Source organism: Octopus bimaculoides, chromosome 2, assembly GCF_046866305.1.
Source record: "Octopus bimaculoides isolate indiv1 chromosome 2, ASM4686630v1, whole genome shotgun sequence".
Lineage (NCBI taxonomy): Eukaryota > Metazoa > Mollusca > Cephalopoda > Octopoda > Octopodidae > Octopus > Octopus bimaculoides.
Window position 1 is genome coordinate 106510899 of NC_142929.1, and position 24184 is coordinate 106535082.

Below are 24184 nucleotides of genomic sequence, written 5' to 3' on the forward strand. Positions count from 1 at the left end.
GCTGTCTTGTGTTTCTTTTTTTTTTCTTCCCCTTGTTTTGTGTCCCCACATGTTTCTGTATTGTCCCCTCTGTGTTTGCTTCCAGTGGGCAATAAAAAAATCAGGATGTTGGTGTTGCCTTGGCGGAGGTTTGCGCTCTCTGAGTGCTCTTGTTGTTATATGCTTTCTAAGATTTGTCGAACAGTGGAAATTGAATCCATAAATGTAAGTTGCTGAACTGGATCCCAAAGAATTAGTCTTCTTCTCTGTCATCTATGTCGAATTCACTTTCCTGAGAGAAAGCGAAGAAAATTAGCCAGAACATTATAACTACTTCTAAGAGTGGAGCCTAGTAATTTGAGATTGTTGCAATAAATTAGATTGGATATTTGTGTGAAGTTAAAGATGGTTCTGTTCTGTCCAAAATCGAGAAGAAGAAAAAAAGCCATGTTAAAATTCAAGAGTTCACAGTATATGTTATAGTAAACAATCTATGACTAAGATTAGGTGGTAATTGTGTAGAAATTAACAAAACGAAATAAACTGGTTGGCAATTTTCTGTCTAGATGAACTGAAGCAACTTCAACATGCAATATTTGCATTCAAGTATGAGCACGCACGCACACACACACACACACACACAGAGTAGCTGTTGTAATTTGGGACAAAACCTTTCAATAACAATAACCGGATGATAATGTTAAGCGGAAGATATAACAATATCTGGATTGAGATTCTATAAGCTGATAATTAATTTCTTTTAAATAGTTTCATTAATTTTCATAAAAGCTGTTTGATAATATCCACTGCGATTGCAATCAACACACTGGTGTCTCTACTCCCAGCACCAACATTCGATTCCATCACCGTTACCATACACTTGTAGCTAGTGCACTTTACTTTTGATCTCTGTGTTATAGTGGTTGTGGAGCGGTTTACTTAGAGATTTTGATGATATCCAATGCTTTGATTCTAATTTTTGAAGAGTTTAGATGCATTAATGTTGATAAGAATAAACTGATAACATCTGCGATTATATTAAGCGGCTTACACTAAATATATCTTAAATGAACCGAAATTCAGATTTGCACTAGGTCATTGTACTAGTAATGCTTTCTTCATATCAAGAGAAGTTTTTAGCTAAAAGTAAGCTTCTCTACCTAGCATTTGTTGATTTTGAGAAGGTCTTTACCAGAGTACCACGATTTGTAGTCTGGTGGTCTTTAAGAAAATTAGGTGTAGGTGAAGGTAGTGCATGCATAGAGATGCAGTCAGTAAAGTGAGAGTTGGCAATGAGTTCAATGAGGAATTGAGTGTGCAGTTAGGTATTTATCAAAACTTGTCTCTCATCCCCCTCCTTTTGTAGCTCTTCAGGCTATAGCAGAGGAGTTTAAAGTTTTGGCTGTCCATGATGCAGGTGGCCTAGTCATTATAATTGTCCATTGAAGACTTAAAAAAAATTTCAGACATAGAGTCCAAGGCTAGAATCAAGAGGCCTTAAAGTAAACTTAGAGAAGTTTTAGAAAGTAGGAGATTAGGAAATGTCTATGTTCAGTAAGCAGAAAAAGAGTTGGTAGGAACTCCATTCAGTGCACATGGTGTAAACTATGGGTTTACCAGAGAACTGGGATCACAGTCAGGTTGATAGTGAATAAAGGCTTAGTATGTGGCAGATGAGTGGAGACGCGTGGCTTAGTGGTTAGGGTGTCAGCACCATGATCGTAAGATTGTGGTTTCGATTCCTGGACGGGTGACGTGTTGTGTTCTTGAGCAAAACACTTCATTTAACGTTGCTCCAGTCCACTCGGCTGACAAAAATGAGTAACGCTGCGATGGACTGGCGTCCCGTCCAGCTGGGGAACACATACGCCATTGAAACTGGGAAACCGGGCCCATGAGCTTGGTTAGGCTTTAAAAGGGCGCATTTATTTATTTTTTTTATGTGGCAGATGTACAGGGGTAGTTAACAATGAAATAAATTCCTTTTGGATGGCTTCCATAGAAGTAGCTAACTTCTGTTACCTGGGCAACCTAATCAACTGTGGAAGAGGTTGCTCTGCAAAAATAGTAAACACGATAAGAACAAGGTGGAAACAGTCAAGGTGGCTATTAATCCCTGCTGGCAACAAGGTAATTCTTTTTCAAGTAAAGGGTATAAAATATGATCCTGCAAGTAGTGAGATGGCCTTGAATACAGAGGATATATAAAGTCTGGGGAAGAATGAAGCAAGCATGATCCACTGTGTGATGTTTATGTGTGTATGCAATGTAGTACAGGTATACAGGTAAGTTGAGAAATGAACTAGGTATAAGAGGAATCACATGTAGTGTGCAAGAGAGATGAATGCATTGGTATGGACATGTAATATATACAGATGATTTGTTGGCACTCCGTCACTTACGATGTTGAGGGTTCCAGTTGATCCGATCAATGGAACAGCCTGCTCGTGAAATTAACGTGCAAGTGGCTGAGCACTCCACAGACACGTGTACCCTTAACGTAGTTCTCGGGGATATTCAGCGTGACACAGTGTGACAAGGATGACCCTTTGAATTACAGGCACAACAGAAACAGGAAGAAAGAGTGAGAGAAAGTTGTGGTGAAAGAGTACAGCAGGGTTCGCCACCATCCCCTGCCGGAGCCTCGTGGAGCTTTAGGTGTTTATGCTCAATAAACACTCACAACACCCGGTCTGGGAATCGAAACCGTGATCCTATGACCGCGAGTCTGCTGCCCTAACCACTGGGTCATTGCGCCTCCACTATACAGATGATAACAAATAGGTAAAGAAGTGCCAGCAAATTCAAGTGAAACTGTAGAAAAGAAAGACCAATAGAGAGTTATGGGCAAAAGTGGTGAGAGCAGTTACCTGGATGCTCAGCCTAGAAAAGTAGACGACAAAGGAAAAAAACAAATAGTGAAATGCTGCATTGGAGAGGACCTGTCCAACCCATGCAAGCATAGAAAATTTGATGTAAAAATGATGCTGCCTCTGATGATGATGAATTTTCTTGTTGATTCTTGTGGATTCAGGCTACTACTTGACTTTCCAGATTCTTTTTTACCTCTAGGTTTAGCCTACCCTAATGAATTTAACTATGATTTAGAAAACGTGTTGTTTTTTAGTTTAAGGGTTTGGTAATGTTGATTATTTAGCTCTAGGTCAACCTTAGTCAAAGTAGGCTTACAATAAAAAGTTCCATTCTGTCTCTTTGTATATCTAGGCTGCATTGACTAATATATCTTGTTTTTAAAAAAGAAACAAAAGAAAGATAAGGTGTGATTTGAGAGAATTTGGCTGCTATTTCTAAAAATGTCAACTGTTCTCTTGTAGGCTCCTCTGATGAGGTAGTGATCGACGCCACACGTCTTCATGTATTTGCAAAAAAATAAAAAAAATAAAATAAAATGTTTTATCCTAAAATTTTTAGTTCTTAAAAAATATGAATCTAGTTGTTGATGTTATTTAACCCCAGGCCAGTAGGTCTCTCTGTGGAGATGGGGTGATACCAATAACGCTGTCAGTAATGGTGGCAATAGTAATAGTGGTGGTTGTAGTTCTGATAGTGATGATGGTTATAGTGGTAGCAGTGATAATGGTGGTGGTGGTGGTGGTGGTGGTAGCAGTAGTTGTTTAACACTAATTATGCTAAGGTAGATATCAAAGCTACCATAGCATTGTTCATTGTTCTCATTTCCCTCCCTACATGGTCTGGCTCATTCACTACTGTATGCACCAAAGCCACTGTCATAGTATTTCAAAAGAAAGATTTTAATTAATAATCAATCTTTCAGATACCAACCAATCTTTTGAACAATCTTTCTTTCTTTCTTTCGTTCTTAACTTATTTAACAGTCACCTGACTAATTCACACATAAACACGTACATACACATAAGCGCACACACACACACCAACACATGTAGACACACATTCTCTTAGACTAAGTCATCTGACCAATTCACTCAAAGATACACACACACACACACACACGCTCACATTATACAGAGACACATTGAAGCATGCGCAAATACATTTACAAACATGCATTACAATAGATAAACTTACTCGTATTTAAAAAACACATACAAACACTGAGTTATAAACACATACACGGACACAGATTGTCTAGGACAGAAACGCAAATATACAAAAAAATACACATATATGCAGATAGATACTAACACACACACACACACACACACACACACACACACATACACACACACAAGTAACAAACACATGCTCCAGTTTTAAGATGTATTTGTTTGATGTAAAAATTTTAATTGGATGTAAAATAATTATTTGAAGTTTAATATTACCAATACTATGTCATTGAAAAAAATATAATCAATCATAAGAAAGTGAAACAGAATCAGTGGTAATGGTAAAGCAGAACAAAACCATTGTGAAATATATGGGGGAAAAAAGAAATTGATTTTAGTGTTAAAACTGAATGTTTTAAAACCTAATCAAGATTGCAAATATTCATTTTTTTGTTGTCCTTCCATACTTCAGACATCATCATTATCATCATGATTATCATTATCATCATCATCTCTACCACGTCTTCCTTACCCATCATACCACTATTGCTATTTTTCTATTCAGTTTCATTTCCTACAACCAATATGTAGTTGCCAATCACTGTCTTTCTTCCATTTCCCACTACCCTACCTTCCCTCCCTCTTGCTCCTATCACTCTGTTTCCCCTTATGATGCTCATACTCTCTCTTCTGTCATCCTCTTGCTCAAGTTCTTTCTTGGTCATCACTCTCTTTTCTGTTCATCACTTCGGTCATGTTGGTCTTTGATAAATGAAGACAACATAAAACAGCATAAAACATAAGTCTTGCATGGAATAAAGCAACCTCCTTAGTACTGGTGTTACAGTAAAATGCACCCAGTACACTCTGTAAAATGATTGGCATTTCAATGAGCATCCACCCAGAGAAATCATGCCAAAATGAAATGTACCAATGAGACATGATCTTTTGACCTGTCTAGGAGGACAGTAACTCCAAATAAAAATTAAACTAGATTATGATGACCCATCCCCACCATGCCAGCTTGGAAAGTAGACATAAAATGATAATGATCATCATCAACATCATCACTATTATCACCACCACAATTGATGTCATAATTATCATTGTTTTGATAATAATTTTCTGCATAGAGGCATCAGATAGATGCTATTGTCGTCCTCTTTTTGTTATTTCATGAGCAATGTCTGAGATCTTCAGATGTAACCCTACTTCTTCCTACATCCTTCTGAATCTTCATTTGCCATGAGGATCATCCTTTGAAATCATAAAATTTCCATCTGGCACCCATCAGTCTGTACAACTATAGTAATTTCTCCTTTGTATATATATATCAGCTGATAGAAACTCACTTATATCCACCCTTACATGCAGGTCACCATTACCCTGTGAAAGTATGATGCTAGCATCATTTCTTTTTTGAACAAATCTTGCAGGGCTTGGAAGTAAAATCTTTCACATTCAGTTGTCCATACTTTACTATCATGCTGCATCAAACTTCTAATACATGTTTCCTGCAAACTGGTTTTCATAGAGAAAAAGTGGAGAAAGAGATGGAGATAGAGAGAGAGAGTGAGTGTGTGTGTGTTTATCACCAACTTCCCTAAATCTCTTGTAACACTTTCTTATTCCAGTTACTATGTTCAAATCACCAAGGTCAGTGTTTCTCACAGGACACCAGCCTCTACTCCTAAAGAGGTCTTCTGAAAATTGAAAAGAGCAGACAAATTGCTATATTTAACCCTTTAGCATTTAAGCTGGCCATATCAAGCCAAAATATTCTACCTGTATTATATGTAAACCAGCCAGATCTTGCCTCTTGCACCTACCTTACAATGTCATATTAAAAACAAACAAGTACATCATTGAAATCTCAAAGCTTCAAGGTAATTCATGATTAATTCAAAACAGTGTGAATAAATAAGCTTTACATTTGACAGAATAATCTGTTTGCGAAAGGGTTAATAAAAAGAGATAGTTTTAAACCTCATAAAACTTGTCCAATACCACAGCAAAGAAGAAAGAATCATATGGATGTTTTCTTGTTATGTACTTATTTATGAACTATTTAATATAGTGTATTTAGTATATAAATTATGTTATTAGATGATACTTAATATAATTAAATTGAAATGTTCAGAATATTTATTTATACAATGGATTAGTTTTATTTAGAAATTACAAGTGAAAATTGGATAAATTTGTGCCAGCATCCATGGTTATACAAGATAATTTAAATTAAAAATGTGTTTGGTTGAAAATAAAGTAGTTTGAGAAGAATAATATAAGAATGAGAGCTGGGAGAAAAATTTTTCTAAATCTTTGGCAAGCATGGATTTCTTCATGCTTTGCAGGGAAGCTTATAATGAAACTGAATCATGTTCAGAATAGCTTCCTCCTATAGTTCTTTACTGGTGGGTAAGTTGGTGCAAATTGGTCAGTACAGTTATTGCAAAAATAAGAGATATGAGTTCGATTCCCATGTGTACTGGGACCTGTTTTTTAGGTGGTGAGCTGACAGAATCGTTAGCATGCCAGGCAAAATGTTTAATGGCATTTCTGGGTCCCACTGCATGACTCCTTGGCTAAATGTCTTCTACTATAGCCCTAGGTTGAGCAATACCTTGTAAGTAGATCAAAACTTTGTAGAAGTTTGTACGAATAATAAAATAGATAACAGGAAACAAAATGTACACCACCATTGCCGCCTCCATCACCACTACCACCACCATCTGCAGCAGCAACAGCAGCAGTAGCAGTAGTAGTAGTAGTAGTTGTAGTAGTAGTTGTTGTAGTAGTAGTTGTAGTAGCAGCAGCAGCAGCAAAATTTTCTATTTGCTTTTTCAGGCTGGCAGAAATTGAGATTTAGTTTATTTTATTTCTTATTGCTGTGATAGTGTTTATGGCTGGGCACACCACTTGTCAACAACTCTTTTCAGTCACTTCTTATGATGTGCAGGGATGCAGTGTACTTTTTCTGAAACTGGGATTCATATGGCAAACAAAATAAAAGGTATTCATTGAATATATGGGTTCATTTTTTGCACAGTTGTTCATCTCATCATCATTGTCATCGTCATCATCATCATCATCATCATCATCATCATCATCACCATCACCATCACCATCATCATCATCATCATCACCATCACCATCACCATCACCATCATCATCATCATCATCACCATCACCATCATCATCATCATCATCATCATCATCATCACCATCACCATCACCATCACCATCACCATCATCATCATCATCATCATCATCATCATCATCACCATCACCATCACCATCATCATCATCATCATCATCATCATCATCATCATCATCATCATCATTTAACATCCATCTTCATGTTAGCAGTGGTTGGACTCATATTTTTAAAAACAGATTAAGGTGGCAAGCAGGCAGGATTGTTAGTACATTGGACAAAATACTTAACCCTTTAGCTTTTAAACTGACCATATCCGGCCAAAATACTCTACCTGTTTTATCTTCAAACTGGCCAGATCTGGTCTCCTTCACTTACCCTACAATATTATCCTAAAAATAAACAGTTACTTCATTGAAATTTCAAAGCTACAATGTTATGCATGACTAATTCCAATCAATATGAATAAATACTGTATACACTCGCGGGTAGGTTGCACTTTTTCACCAAAAATTTCAATAAAATTCAGGGGTGTGACCTATCCATTCGACATCACAGGGATCTGAAGTAGAAACCCAAGAATTTGGGTGTTTCAATCCTGGTAGAATTTAATAACTATATGTAAATGAATAAACACTTTTCTTATGTAACATTTTTTTCTATTCTGTTTGTAATTCTAAATGTTTTCCTTGTCAAGTTGATATGTATTGATTTTTTTTTGTTGAGTTGTTTTATCAATTAGACTACTTTCATAAAGCCACTTCTGCGAAAATGTTTTAATATTTGTAAACAAAGTTTTGAAATAAAGGCAAATATTTGATAATATTTAACAAATATTAGTTATATTTACATAAAAAAAAGGGCCATGTAACTCCTCAGATTATAATGCAACCTATCTGTGAGTCAACCACAAATACCTACTTTGACAACCCCAAACTAAGGGTGCGACCTATCCACTGGTGTGAATTATCAGCGAGTATATACTGTAAGCATTACATTTGATAGAGAAATCTGAATGCTAAAGGCTTAATGACATTTCTTCTGGCTCTTTCTGTTTTGAGTTCAAATTCTGTCAAGGTTAACTTTGCCTTTCATCCTTTTGAGATTTATAAAATAAGTACCAATTGAGTACTGGGGTAAATGTAATCAAATTACCTCCCCACCCACCAAAAATTGCTGGCCTTGAGTCAAAATTAGGATATTTTAAAGAAAGATTTATTCAGGAATGACTACATGCGCACAGACATAAAATTAAAATGACAATACTTGGTTTTTTAAGATGACTTTATTCATTTTAATACGATAAAAATAATAATTGCAATAATTTCTAGAGAAACAAAAGGAAACGTTTACAAAACCATATAGCAAAAATCTTCATCTGTGAAAAGTTAAATATATTATCTGCTTGAATATATGAAGGGCTTCTTACAATTATGCTCAGAATTAGGGCATATTTTCAACTGTATAGATTGTGTTCATACCCCCTATGATGTGGTCATCAACGTGGCAATGGAGTAACCATTTACCTGGGTTTTCAGGAACCATGACGATGGTTTTAAATGCACCAGGCCATAGATCCAATGTATCTTTTCTATGTTTGTAGTCTGTATAATGGAGAAATGTGTTGCCATGGAAATGAACAGAATGTATGTCAACTTCAGTTCCCAATCCTATTAAAAACCAGTAGACTTTATCTTGTTTCACCATATTCAGACCTTTCAATGCTCCAAAGAGAAAACCATTAATTGCTGCAAAAGTGAAAAAAAAAAAAAAAAAAAGATTGTTTGTAGTATTTGTTTTTATTTTGGCAACTACAGCAATGATTGCTTTACATAACACTTATAATATTCATTCTGAAGATGGGTGTAAAAGCTATGAACTATGACATTAGCAAACTTGAACATCTTTTTATAAAATATTCTACTAATTGAAATGATTATTATGAGAAATTATATTAAATAGTGCAGAAATGTGGAGTAGATAAAAATAGGTTATGTTGTTGTTTAGCCCTAGGTCAACTTTGATTAAATGGACTTTTGATCAAATGTATTTAAGTTGTGACACCTATGACATGTAAAAGACACCCAGTATACTCTGTAAAGTGGGTGGTGTTAGAAAGGCATCCATCCACAGAAACCAAGCCAAAACAGGCAAGTGGAGCCTCATGTAGCACTCTGACTTGCCAGCTCTGATCAAACTGCCTAACTCATGCCAGCATGAGAAATGGATGTTAAATGATGATGATGATGATGATAGTGTATCTAAGATTATATTATCCAATATGTCCTCCCTTTTTTAAGATGAATATGATTTGAGGGATTTGCCTTTCTAAGCAGTTTGTACGACCATATGCATATTCTGATTTCAAACCCTTCCAAGGTTGACTTTGCTTTTCTTCTCCTCATTCCCAGAGTCAAAATAAAAGACCAGCTAAACACTAGACTCAGTGACAACACCTAACACTCTCCTCTCAAAATTACTGGCCTTGTGCCTAAATTAGAAACATCATCATTTTGATGTCCAGTTTTCCATGGATTAGATGGGATTTATTTCAAACAGATTTTCTATGGCCAGATACTTTTCTGTTGTCACCCTTCACCTTTTTCCAAGCAAGATAATATTTCCAATGTACTCACAGAATATAGGAAATGAATGATACTGCTTGTACAACAGTGACACTCATTTACAACTGTCACACTATGTCAAGCCAAGGACACAGACACACGCACACACGCACACACACACACACACACCCTCGCCCCTACACACACATATGTACAACTGGCTTTTTTCAGTTTCTGTCTCCCAAATCCTTTCACAAGGCTTTGGTCAGCTCTGGGATATAGTAGAGGATGCCTGAGGTGCCATGCAGTGGGACCGAACCTGGAACCATGTGGTTGGAAAAATAACTTCTTATCACACAGCCACACCTGCACTGTTGTTATTATATCATTAACAGTAATATTATTATTATTTTTAAGGTGGCAAGCTGGTTGAATTGTTTGCAGGCTGGTTTTACATTCTGGGCTCAACTTTGCCTTTCATCCTTTTGGGGGCTGATAAAATGAATACCAGAAAGGATTATTATTATTATCATCATCATCATCACCATTACTATTATCATTATTATTCCTTCATAACACAGGGTAGGTTAAAATGCATTGGAGTCCTTAGTCATCTGTCAAGTCACAAGAAGGACCTCAGATAGATAATATATTTCTTAAGATGTGCACTGCGCCCAATAAGGCTGCTTTTTTGTAAGACATCAATCATGCATGGAATTTCCAGTTGCCTTAAGAAGTCTTGAAGTTTCAATGGAATTAAGCCCAATGCTCTGATCATCACTGGTATCACTTTTAAATTACCCTCTTGTATTCCATACAGTCTTACCATTTCCACTTTCATTTCGGAGTACTTGGTGATTTTTTTCAACCTCTTTGCTCACAACGTTTATGTCATTTGGTATGGCTACATCAATGATCTGACACTATTTGTCTCTCTTATTCAATATGACAATATCTGGCTAACAGTGTTTGATTTACACGATTCATCTGAAAATCATTATCGCAGAGTACCATTACTTTTCCATCCTCCTGCATAACTTTATTTGGTACATGCTCATACCAGTTCTCTGTTACTTCATATTGTTATTTACGGCATAAGAGCCAATGAAGATACACATACACTTTATCGTGGTGGCATTTGTATTCTTATTATGCAAAGCTCTCACATCCACTTACCAAGTGGATCACATTTTTCACAGTCTTTCCACAGAGTCTGCATTTCTAGATGCCAGAAGTTTCATAGATGTTATACTTCACTGAATTAGTAGTGAGAGCCTGGTCTTGTGCAGCAATGATCAGGCTTTTAGTGGTACGCTTCAAATCACTTCACTCAAGCCATGCCCACGATGCTGTATTATCCTTAACGTTTTGTGTATTCCTTTCAAACTGTCCATTCTCATTTCAAGAAGGTCTTCTTTTCTCTTCTCCTCAACTCTTTGCTTAAACTCTGCCTTGCCCATCATTTCATCTGCATTTACACCCATATCCTTTGCTGCATATTGCAGCAGGTCTTCATCACTATTTATCAAATGCACGGCAAGAGTTCTCCTTTCACTCTTTATACAATGGTCTATACTAATTAGTCCTGTGCCACCATTCTTTCTTTTCATATACAATCTGTCTACGTTTGCTTTAGCGTGTAGCACTCTATGCAGTGTCATCAACTTTCTTGTCCTTCTATCCAATGTTGATATTTCCACCATAGTCCATTTGAGGATGGATGCACTATATCTGACCAATGCAACTGCCCAGATATTCATTGCGGTAATGAAATTTTTGGCATTGAAGTTGGATTTCAACACCATCTTCACCCTTTTTTGATACACCTCGCTGACCTTGACTTTCATTTCTCTGTGTAGAATATCATCCAGCTCCCAAATCCCTAAATATCTATACCCACTACTGTCAGGTTCACCCATGGTCTCTCCTGATGGTAACCACAATCCTCTGCAGGCTGCTTTCTTCCCTCTTTTCATATTAAGTACTGAGCATTTGGTAATCCCAAATTCCATACCGATGTCCTACCACACTTCTGGACTGTTTTGGTTAAGGAATCTATCTGTTTCTCAGATTTCCCAAATAATTTCAGGTCATCCATAAACAGAAGATGGTTCCATGATGGGTCTTTCTTCCCACATCAGTAACCCATCTTAACTTTCCTAAGTGTCATTGTTATGGGTATTCATGCAATTACAAAAAGTGATGGAGAAAATGAGTCACCTTGGAAGATTCCCCTTTTAATATTAACTTCTCTAAGGAATACATTACTGCAGTACAATTTGGTCTTTCACTCTTTCATGCTATGCATCAGAAAATTTGTGATGTTGTCAGCAACACTAAACATCTGCAGGCATTCAATGATCCAAGAATGAGGTATATTTTATGCCTTCTTAATGTCAATCCAAGCCATAGACGTGTTGTATGATGTTTTTTACAATGCCTCAAAACTGTTTTATTGATGACCAGGTGATCCTTGGTACCCTGAGAACTCTTCTTACATCTTTTTTGTTCCCTTGGTAGTATTTCTTCCTGTGCCAGGAAAGTGTATGTCTTTGTCGCATATATTCCAGTGAGTATCTTCCAGATTATGTTTGGGCATGCTATGGGACGGTAGTTTCCCACAATATTTCCCTTTCTATCTTTCATTACAAGTTGTCCTCCCAATCACCATCCATGTGGGGACTGTACCTTTCTGGACACACTCATTCAATTGGGCTGCTAGTCTTTCATGCACCGCATGGCATCTCTTCAGACATGAATCCCATCTGGTCTGGTTAGGCACTTTACCCACTTGTTCTTTTATGTCCCGCATGCTTATGACAATGTTCCTTTGTTTCTTTCCTCCTTGTAATTCTGTCTTGATAGTTCCTATCCACATTACATCCCTTTTATGCACCACATTGTTTCTCCATAATCTGCTCCAGAACTCCTTGGCTTGATTTGCATCAGGAGCAATATTTCCCCATTGTCTCCTTATAACATTCAGAATTATTATTATTATTATTATTATTATTATTATTATTATTATCATAAAGGCAACGAGCTGACAATCATTAGCATGCTGGGCAAAATGCTTAGCAGTATTTCGCCTGTCACTATGTTCTGAGTTCAAATTCCACCAAGGTTAACTTTGTCTTTCATCTGTTTCAGGTCAACAAATTAAGTACCAGTTGTGTACTGGAGATCAATGTAATCGACTAGTCCCCTCCCCCAAAATTTCAGGTCTTGTGCCTATAGTAGAAGGATTATTATTATTATTATTATTATTATTATTATTATTATTATTATTATAAAGGTGGTGAACTGGCAGAATCGTTAGAACACTGGACGAAATGCTTAGCAGCATTTATTGGTGTCTATGTACAGAGTTCAAATTCTGCCAAGGTTGACTTTGCTTTTCATCCTTTTGGGGCTGATAAATCTAGTACCAGAGAAGCACTGGGGTTGATGTAAATGATTAGTCTCCTCCTGCAAAATGTTGGGCCTTGTGTCTATAGCAGAAAGGATTATTATTATTATTATCATTATTATTATTATAAATATAAGGTGAATTCTGGGGTCAATGTAATCAACTTACTTTCTCCCTCAGAAAATCAGGCCTTGTGCTTATAATAAAGACTATTATTGAGTCATCACATAAATAATATGGTTTTTTTATACTTCTTTTATTTTTCAAAATTAAGATAAACAAAGTTCTTTTTTAATTTAAAATATACTCTCCTTCATTTTCTACAATGCTCTTCTATCTATCTGGTAGACTTGCAAGGTCCCTCTTCCAAAATTCACTTGTCTGTGAGGAAAAATACTCATCCAGTACTGTTCTGACCTTGTCTACAGAATTCATATTTTTTCTGTCCAAATGATTTTGAAGACTGTGGAATAAATGATAATCAGGTAGGGCAATGTCCGGTGAATATGGTGGGTGGGGCATTGCTTCCCATTGAAACTGCTCCAGCCTATGGAATGTTATCCTCACTGTATGAAGCCAAGCATTATTCTGGTGGTAGAACACCTTTCGTTTTGAAACCAAAGATGGTCATTTTTCTTCTAGCACTGAGTTAAGCTGCTCTTCCTGCTCACAGTAGATCCCCTTTGCTATCGTTTGGTTTGGGTTTAAAAGTTCAAAGTAGACTAAACCTTTCATATCCCACCAAACAGATAACAATACCTTACATGGGTGAAGACCTTCTTTAACCTGAGATGCTGGTGTTTCTCCTTTCCCTACCCACTGTCCTCAGCACTTGACATTTTTATAGAGAACCCCTTTTTCATCACCAGTCACTATTCGGTCCAAAAAATGGTTCATTCATGAGACATGACAGCAAAGAAGAGCACACATTCACTCTCTGCATGTGATTAAACTCAGAAAGTTTGTGAGAAACCCATTTGCTAACTTTTCTGATAGTATGCAGGTGTTGATGAATGATTGAATGACCAAATCCAAGCTTTTCTGCTAGTTCCTCAGTAGTTACAATTGGATTTTGTCCCACCAGGGTTTGCAGGATGTCCTTATCAAACTCTACAGATCTTACAGGATGAGACTTGTCTTCTAGGCTGTAGTTTCCAGCTTGGAATTTCTGGAACTACCGTTCACACAGGCTTACACTTATTGTCAGATCCCAATATACTGCATTAATATTTCTCGCACTTTCTGTTGCATTCTTGCTTTTATGGAACTCATAAAGCAAAATATGCCAAATATGCTCCATTGTCACTTCCATTATAGCTTTGAAAAAAATAACTGTTAAAATCGAACTGCACTCTTCAAAACTTGCACTAAGAATAAGTACAAGGTAAAACTACTACCTGTTTTTATAGCAAGTTGATGCAGTTAGTTTATCCCATTCTGCTCCACTTTTTAGTTCATGCAATTGAAAAAAACTGCATTATTTATGGGATGACTCAATATTTTATTATTATTATTATTATTATTATTATTATTATTATTATTATGTTGTTTTTTTTTCTTCTTTCTTCAAATTTTCTTCCATTTCTCGCTGAGTGTTTTCCTATTATTATTATTATTATTATTATTATTATTATTATTATTTTTATCCTATTTTAATATTATTGTTAGCATGTTAAATTGCAAATTGTAAAAGAAACAGAGAAAAAAAATGACAAAGGATATAGAATATTTTAATTCAATACAAACTAATCTAACTCAGTTTGTTAACAAAAAAACTCATGAATTTATAATCATTTAATACTATCTTAGATATTCCTAAGTAAAACTATTTTAAGAAATATATGCCTTTAAATATTGATTCTAACAATGGTACAAGGCCACAAATTTTGGTGGGAGGTACAATTAAATCAACATCAGTACCTGGCTTTCGATTTATCGATCCTGGAAGCATAAGAGCCAGTTAGGTAAATATTGCTAAATCTACATATTGTCTTCGTTAATATAGCATCAAATAGATACTGGTTAACCATTGATTAGATCTGTTTTTAATTATAGCACATTAGAGCTTTCTCATTAGGGCATCAAGAGTCAACAAAAAAGCCTCTATGTAGCCACTCAATCTGCCTGAAGTAACAACCACATGTCCCTCAAATCATACCTTACAATCTTAAAAAAGAGAGAACATAACTGAACAGTGCAGTCCTTGATATGCAAAAAGATGTAATGGCTATGGCAAGAATTCCATCGGTTATGGGTCTGCAGATACTGAATGTGCAAATTCTGATATTGCTGATCAAGAAAATTATGAAATTGCTAATAGTTTTAATGCTGGTGGCTGAGGTGTTGGTGGTGATGGCTGTGGTGGTGGGTAGTGATAGTTGCAGTTGTAATGTTTGTAGTGTTAATTATTGTTTAACCCCTGGTCAGCCCTGCTCAAACAGGCTTACAATTAAAGTATTCCAACCATGATCAAGTTTTTTTTTTTTAATTTTTTTATGGGTAGTGTATCTAGGACTACATTATCCATAGTGTCCTTTTTAAGATGATAAAGCAATTTGAAGGAAATTTGACTGCTATTTTTAGCAAACCAAACATCCACATAGCAGTTTTCTTATTGGCTGAAAATTGTTGCTTAGTCTCAGGGTATACCTGAACCAAAAGACTTAAACTCAAAGGTTTTGCTGTTATACCACCCGTCTTGCTTTTAGGAATAGTGTTTCTAGAACTAACATTATTCAACATGTCGTTCCTTATTTTCTTAAAAATAAAACAGTAAGGAATGAGGGACAATTGCCTGCTATTTCATTTTCTTAAACTCATTGTTTTATACTCTTTTACTTGTTTCAGTCATTTGACTGCGGCCATGCTGGAGCACCGCCTTTAGTCGAGCAAATCAACCCCAGGACTTATTCTGTGTAAGCCTAGTACTTGTTCTATCGGTCTCTTTTGCCGAACCGCTAAGTTACGGGGACATAGACACACCAGCATCGGTTGTCAAGCAATGCTCGGGGGACAAACACAGAAACACAGATGCACAAACATATATGCACACATACATATACATATATACGATGGGCTTTTTTCAGTTTCCGTCTACCAAATCCACTCACAAGGCTTTGGTTGGCCCAAGGCTATAGTAGAAGACACTTGCCCAAGGTGCCATGCAGTGGGACTGAACCAGGGACCATGTGGTTGGTAAGCAGGCTACTTACCACACAGCCACTCCTGCGCCTATATCCAAACATAATTAAGATGTTATTTTACTGGATCCTTCATTCTTGATTATTTCCAGAATTAATTGAACAAATATGAGCACATCATTTTCTAATGTCCACTTTTCCATACTTGCTTGGGTCAGATGGAATTTGTTGAGGTAGGTTTTCTATGGCCAGATGCCCTTTCTCATGCCAACCCTCACTTGTTTCCACCATGACTAGACATGTTTCTATGGAAGATTGGAAACAAAGGACACTGCTTGCAGGATGATGACATTCATTTATAGCAATTACCCAACGTCAAGGCAAAGAGACAGTAACATATATACACTCATATATTCTTTTACTTGTTTCAGTCATTTGACTGTGGCCATGCTGGAGCACCACCTTTAGTTGAGCAAATCGACCCCAGGATTTATTCTTTGTAAGCTTAGGACTTATTCTTTTGGTCTCTTTTGCTGAACTGCTAAGCTATGGGGACATAAACACACCAGCATTGGTTGTCAAGCGATGGTGGGGGGACAAACACAGACACACTGTAGTAGAAGACATTTACCTTAGGTACCTTGCAGTGGGACTGAATCCCAAACCTTGTGGTTGAGAAACAAACTTCTTATCACAACTGTGCCCATAAATTCTAGTAAAATAAAGGACTTTAAAATGAAGAAAGCAAAAGTGACATACCATGGTTTTTGTTGTTCTCCATAAACTCTTCATCCTCTTTATCTGCTTTCTTTGCGTACTTCTCAATGTTGTCATCTAGATATAGACTTTCATTTTCATCAAATACATTAAATAAAAGTGGAAACACTTTTGTATCTGTAAAGTTTGCTTTATCCTTCCGGCATATAACGAGAGGTCCAATTAATCCAGCATTTGTGTCTTTTGATGGATTAACAGCTGAATAGTATGCGTAATTAATGCAGTCTGGATCTCCTGGCCCAGGTCCAGAACTGTCTGGTACAACCCATGTATATGTGAAAGTGTGATTAGGCTGAACAGCATTTCCTGTGTTCTCTTCAGAGTCTGTGTATTTTGTACCTTCACTTGACTTGTTGTAAAGAACTCCATGAGCAAGAATTGAAGTAGGATATCTGGCTAAATTCTTAAAGACCACTTTTATGGTATCTCCCACTTCAGCTATTATTATAGGTCCAAGAATTCCAAGTGATTCTGGATGGTCCTGGGCTGTCAGGAAGCTGTCGTTTGTGTAAGCTCGGTAAACTGCTTTAATATATTTGCTTCCAATGAGAGAATCTGAAGATTTAACAAACACATGGCCTGGACTGCAATAAAGTAATAAAATAAAGCAAAGAAATAGATTTTAGAACACAAGAGAAATTATGGAGATGACAATAAAAGCAATTGAATATTTCAATATCAAAAATTGATCAGCTTATTAATCGTGTTATTATTTATGGAAATAATTGTATGAATATTTTGATAAAGCAATGATACAGATCAAAGTTAAATTTATCAACATAATAATGGTATAAATTACGATAAAATAGAATAACTAACATGATAGACATATTAATAACAATATAGGAGTGATATAAATTAAATCATTAATAAGTATTTCAATTGTCTGAAATTACAATATTTACAATAGATGGGTATAGAATAACATACGATAAAACATTAAACCATGATCTTATCTGTGGTTTGATATGAACTCTGTGTAAAATAATGATTGGTCATTTGTTGTAAGAAGCCCAAAGCAAGCATGGCTGCATGATTAAAAAGTTCACTTCACAACCATGTAGGGTTAGAGTTAGGGTTAAGGTTAGTGCTGCACTTTTGGGCAAATCTTTTTCTATCATAGACTCAGGCTGACCAAAGCCTTAAATGCCTTTCATTTAAGGCTTTGGTCTTTCATTTGGTAAATGAAAACTGATGAATGATGAAATATGTTGTGTGTGTGTGTGTGTGTGTGTGCATGCATCAGATGTTGAAAGACTAAAATAAGAAGGATAAGCACTGGTCTCCTTTTCAGTAAGACACCTGTGCTTGTCCCTCTAGATTATTTTAGACTTTCAACAACATCCAGCATATAATCACCTTCTCCTTTCAAATGCTACCTATTTAATAGTGGGAGCTTTTATATTTTTGCTCTCCCTGTTCTTCTATCTTGCAATGTTACTTGGCTACCTCACTAGTGTCAGTAGCACAAAAAAAAAAAAGTACCCAGTACACTCTGTAAAGTGGGTGGCATTAGGAAGAACATTCTGTTATAGAAACCAAGTCAAAGCTGACACTGGAGCCTGATGTGGCCTTGCAACTTGTGGATGTTCAATAATGGATGATAATATCAGTTTGGGATTGAAAAATTAGTGCTTTGATCAAAAATCCCTTATAGTATACTATTCTGTAGTTTTGCAACCCTTTAGACTTGACTGACTTTACCTACATACTCTTAAGAGGTCAATAAGATAAGTAACTGACAAAGTACTGAGGCTGACATAGTCAACTAACTCCAGTATGGTTGCAGTAATAATAAAGAGAGGAGTCATGTAGAAAACATCCCTGAGTATGTGGAAATATTGGTTTCAAAATTTTGCACAAGGCCAGCAAGTTTGGAGGAGTGGGTTAGTCGATTACATCGAACCCCAGCACTCAACTAGTACTTATTTTATTGACCCCAAAAGGATGAAAAGCAAAGTCAACCTTGGACAAATTTCAGCTAAGAGCATAATGACAAATGAAATTCCACTAAGCACTTTGCCTGGCATGCTATCGATTCTGCCTGCTCGCTACCTTCAATATGTGGAACTAATATTGGTAAGAAAACTGGAGTTGTCTTTATTTATTTGCATGACACCTTGGGTAAGTGTCTATTATAGCTATTACTGTGCCTGGTTTATTTTCATTTTGACATGTTGGAAAGAAGAGTATCTTGGATATCTTTTATCTTTTACTTCCTTCAGTCATTGGGCTGCAGCTATGCTGGGGCACCACCTTGAAGAGTTTTAGTTGAACACCCAGCACTTATTTTTTAAAACCTGGTACTTATTTTATTGATCTCTTTTACTAAAGTACTAAGTCACAGGGACATAAACAAATCAACACTGATTGTCAAGCAGTGTGGAGGTGGTAATGGAACAAATACACAAAGACACACACACACATAGATATATACATAGCCTTCTGGCTTGTCAGTGCTCAGTCAAATTGTCCAGCATGGAAAGCGGACGTTAAACGATGATGATGATGATGATGGGCTTCTTGCAGTTTCCTTCTACCAAATCCCTTCACAAGCTTTTGGTCAGCCTGGAGCTATAGTAGAAGACACTTGCTCAAGACACAACACATGTATATGTGTATACATACGCATTAACATTGTCTTTCCTTATTATTTAAAATTATTTTGTAAATACTCATTCCATTAAAAATAGTAAAGCAACTTGACTATTGTTTTCTGACAGATGGCATTCTCGAGTAATTTCTCAGGATTACAATCTGTATGGTATGCTAATTCACATGGCTATTCATATACAATATTCTACATTGTCTTAGTGATTTTGCTGTCATTATTTCTACAGGAACAGTGAAGTATGTTTTCCTGAAGAGATTTGATCTGATGACATAGAAACTTGTCCAGAGTTGTCAATCCGTACTTGATGAAATAATTAAAACAATATTGGTCATTGACTAATATTGTCTTTTGTTCCCAGTTTTAGAAATAGTAACAGTAACTTAACTATGGGCTTTTTTCTTTCATGCAGATTGTGATCTGAGTAATTCCACTCAGTAATTCATTGTCTAAAATTCATGCACACGCACACACACACACACACACACATACACACACACGTTAAAATATTTTATCTTTGAAGTGAAATCATAGCTGTGGCCAGTGCTGGTGACATACAAGTGCCAGTGACACATAAAAGACACCCAGTACACTCTGTGGAGTTGTTGACATTAGAAAGGGCATCCAGCTATAGAAACCAAACTAAATCAGAGTGAAGCCTGGTGCAGCTCTCTGGCTTAGCAGCTCCAGTCAAACCTTCTTATCTATGCCCGCATGGAAAACAGATTTTAAATGATGATAATGATGAAGAGAGTTCATCCTTGTGATGGCTGTGTGATTAAGAAGTCCATTTTGCATATATGAAGTTTGGGATTTGATCTCACAATGCAGTACTTCAAGCAAATCTCTTCTTCCATAGCTTCAGTCTGACCAAATCCTTTGAGTAAAATTTGGTTGACAGAAACTGATGAAACTTGTTGTGTGTGTTGCAGTTTTTATTTATTTTGTAGTATCATTATCACCATCTTTCAATGTCCATGTTTCATGCTTGACCGGGTTTGGATGATTTGACAGGATTCAAAGAGAATGTTCCATAAGAGTATGAAGGGATATGTTAAGAAATGGGGAAGACATGACTGTAGCAAGTCATGGTGAGAGAAACTGGAGTGGCTGGGAGGGAGGTAAGGCAGATATGTGAGGACATGGAGAGTGTTCAGATAGGCACATGCGAGAGAGAGAGTGGAGGGGACTGCAGTGGGTGAGGCATGTTAGGGAGACCAGAGAGGAAGGGCTTACAGCAGGTGTTGAGAAGATGGGGGAGTTTTGACAGAGGTCCGATAGTGTGTGTATGTGAGACATGCATGTGTGTGTGGATGGCCATGATTTCACTTAACATCTTGACATGTCATCTCAAGCACAACAAACTTCCAGAAGTCTTCGTTACTTGTCGCCATCTCTGTGAAGCTGAACATCTGAAAATCATTTCTCACCACTTTATTCCATGTCTTCCTGGTTCTACCTCTACCACAGGTTCCCTCCACAATTAGAGATCAGCACTTCTTTATGCAGCTGTCTTCATCATTATGCATCACATGACCATACCAGCACAGTATTCTCTCTTGCCTCTTATACCTAAATTTTCTCTTAAACCATTTACACTCTGTCATACCTGCACTCTGACTTTGCACATCCAGTGGAGCATGCTGGATTCATTTCTTTCAAGCCTTCACACGTCCTCTGCAGTTACAGCCCATATTTCACTGCCATGTAGCAAAGCTGTATATACACAGGTATCATACAATCTGACTTTCACTCTGAGGGAGAGGTCCTTTATAACAAAGGTAGTAGCTCTCTAAACTTTGCCCTGCTTGTTCTTATTCAAGCAACTACAGATTCAGAGTATCCTCCTCCACTACTAACTTGGTTGCCTAGGTAACAAAGGCTATCTACTACTTCTAAGGATCACCCTGGACATTTGAGGAAGTCTACTTTCTGTACATTATTAGTGTTTATTGTATCTGCACATCTTCTACACACAAAGACTACTTTCTTTGTTAACTTTCCTATGACACTGTTGCCCCTCTTATGTATCTATAGCTTGCATTAGGTACACCCTATAGAATTTCTACCTATGCCTTTTCTGCATATCAGACAGGGCTATCTCCCTGAAGGGATTAGTAATTTGTCTGTTTTCCTATTTACTAGGACTTTGGTCTTTACTAAATTAACTCTAAGGCCCTTTGATTCCACACCTGAGATTTCTTCTTCAGTTCTGGTAGTGATTCAGCTATAAGAACAAGATCATTGGCATAGAGGAGTTCCCAAAGGCAGCCAATCTTGAATTCCTCTGTTATGGCCTGGAGGACTATGATAAACAAGAGAAGGCTGAGAACTGATCCTTGGCGAACTCCTACCTGTACACTAAATTCGTTATATTCATTGCTGAGTTTCACCTTACTGATAGCACCCCTGTACATGGCTTGTACAGCTCTCACCAACCACTCATTTATCCCTAGCATTGCCCACCAGATAAGAGAGGCTTTCTCCATGTCGACAAAAACCAAGTACAGAGCTTTATTTTTGGTTAAATACTTCTCCTGCAGTTGCCTTACCAGGAAGGTAGCATCAGTAGTGCTTCTCCTTGGCACAAAACCAAATTGAATTGCATCTAGGCTAACTCTCCTCCTGATTAGTTGAGCTATGACCCTTTCTGTAACTTTCATCACCTGGTCCAGCAATTTGATACCTCAGTAACTATTTCTGTCTAAGGTATCACCTTTACCTTTGTAGCAGCTGACTAAATGCTGCTGCACCAGTTGTTGGGTATGACTCTCTCATAAACAATCTGGTTAACTATACATGAGACGAGATCTGCTAGATATCTTATGCATCTCAGTGGTGATTCCTGATGGGCTGGGGGCTTTCCCTGTTTTCATATCCTAAATTGCTTTATTTACCAAGCTACTGTTGATTCTGATAGCTGGTTCCTCAGTTGGGTCTACATTAGACAGACTCTCCTTCTCTCATGCATTCTATACATTTAGCAGCCTTATATATATATATATATATCATCATCATCATCCTCATCATCATCATTTAACGTCCGCTTTCCATGCTAGCATGGGTTGGATGATTTGACTGAGGACCGGTGGACCAAGTGGCTACACCAGGGTCCAATCTGATTTGGTAGAGTTGCTACAGCTGGATGCCCTTCCTAACGCCATATATATATATATATATATAATCTGATGTGACAGTACATGAAGTAGTGGCTAGTATATTTGGCTTATGGCCGTGAGGTTGTGTATTCTATTCCTGGATCAAGCATGCAGTGTGTCCTTTCATGTTGGTCCAGTCCATCAGTTGTAATGCTGGTGCAGCCTTCTCCCCACCCCCAGGACTGTCACAGCATGGGTGAGCAGGCTAAGGGGTGACTTCAGCTTGCAACTACATGGGTACCTAAAACAATTAAGGTAAGTATGGCTCATGTGTTACCAAGCATATGTCATGTCTGGCTATCTGATAAGATTGACATTTATGAGATGGAAAAGCTGTTTCATATATAATACTCTTTGGAATGTCAAGATAGAATGAAGCAAAGAAAATTAATGTGAACAAAGTTGGTTGAAATGGTAACCAAATCAAAGTTGAAACAAAAAGCAAAAAATTCTTATTGTAAAACACATTCGATTTGATGCATTTGACATTGCAGGATAAACAGCTGTTAATGGTGTAGGTGAAACTATTAGATGGATTAAGAACATGAAATATTTTATGAATAATTTATCTAACTAATAGTTTTTCACTTACAGTATTATTACTAGTGGTTATAAATCATTCAACACTAACTGTGAATGTATAAGTATGACCATTAGCATTGTTTTGTATTGTTTTGACTTTAGTTTGGTGACCATTTTAAGACTTTGCCTTCCATGGGAGTCACCAATGACTCCCCATGCTATATTCTTAATATACCATGAAAATCATTTGTGACTCTCAACAGTTATGTGTTCTTATGGAACCTTCCATTTCTGTGGTTCATATGACATTATTCAAATTTTAGGAAATGTACTGGTGCTGGTGGCACATAAAAAATACCATCCGAATGTGGCTGATGCCAGTGCCGCCTGACTGGCTCCCATGCTGTTGGCACATAAAAAGCACCCACTACACTCTCGGACTGGATGGCATTAGGAAGGGCATCCAGCTGTAGAAACATTGCCAGATCAGATTGGAGCCTGGTGCGGCCTCCTAGCTTGCCAGTCCCCAGTCAAACTGTCCAACCCATGCCAGCATGGAAAACGGACGTTAAACTATGCTGCTGTTGATGATGATGATGTACAGAACACATTTCTTTGAGTTTCTCGGATGATTTTTAATTGGACTCAAAAGGGGCTGAGACAGGACCTGGTAAGGAGGATGCAAGTTACTGTCATCTTCATCACTGGAGCAGTGAAGGTGCATGGTTTAATGGTTGGGGTATGTGGCTCATGATTGTAAGGTCATGAGTTCAATTCCTGGCAGTGTTGTGTCCTTGAGCAAGACACTTCATTTCGCATTA

At 37.1% G+C, this 24184-nt stretch overlaps 1 protein-coding gene across 1 annotated transcript in view; it reads right to left on the minus strand.

Moving 5' to 3' along the window:
• Positions 1-8448: 8448 nt before the first annotated feature.
• LOC106870385 (hephaestin-like protein) overlaps positions 8449-24184 on the minus strand; it is a 65148-nt gene continuing 49412 nt past the window's right edge. Inside the window, exons 12-13 of the mRNA XM_014916428.3 lie at positions 17055-17656; positions 8449-8930 (exon numbers count right to left, since the gene is read on the minus strand). Of these exons, the coding sequence (XP_014771914.2) occupies positions 8626-8930; positions 17055-17656 (907 nt within the window). The 3' untranslated portion in view covers positions 8449-8625. The remainder of the gene's footprint in view (positions 8931-17054; positions 17657-24184) is intronic.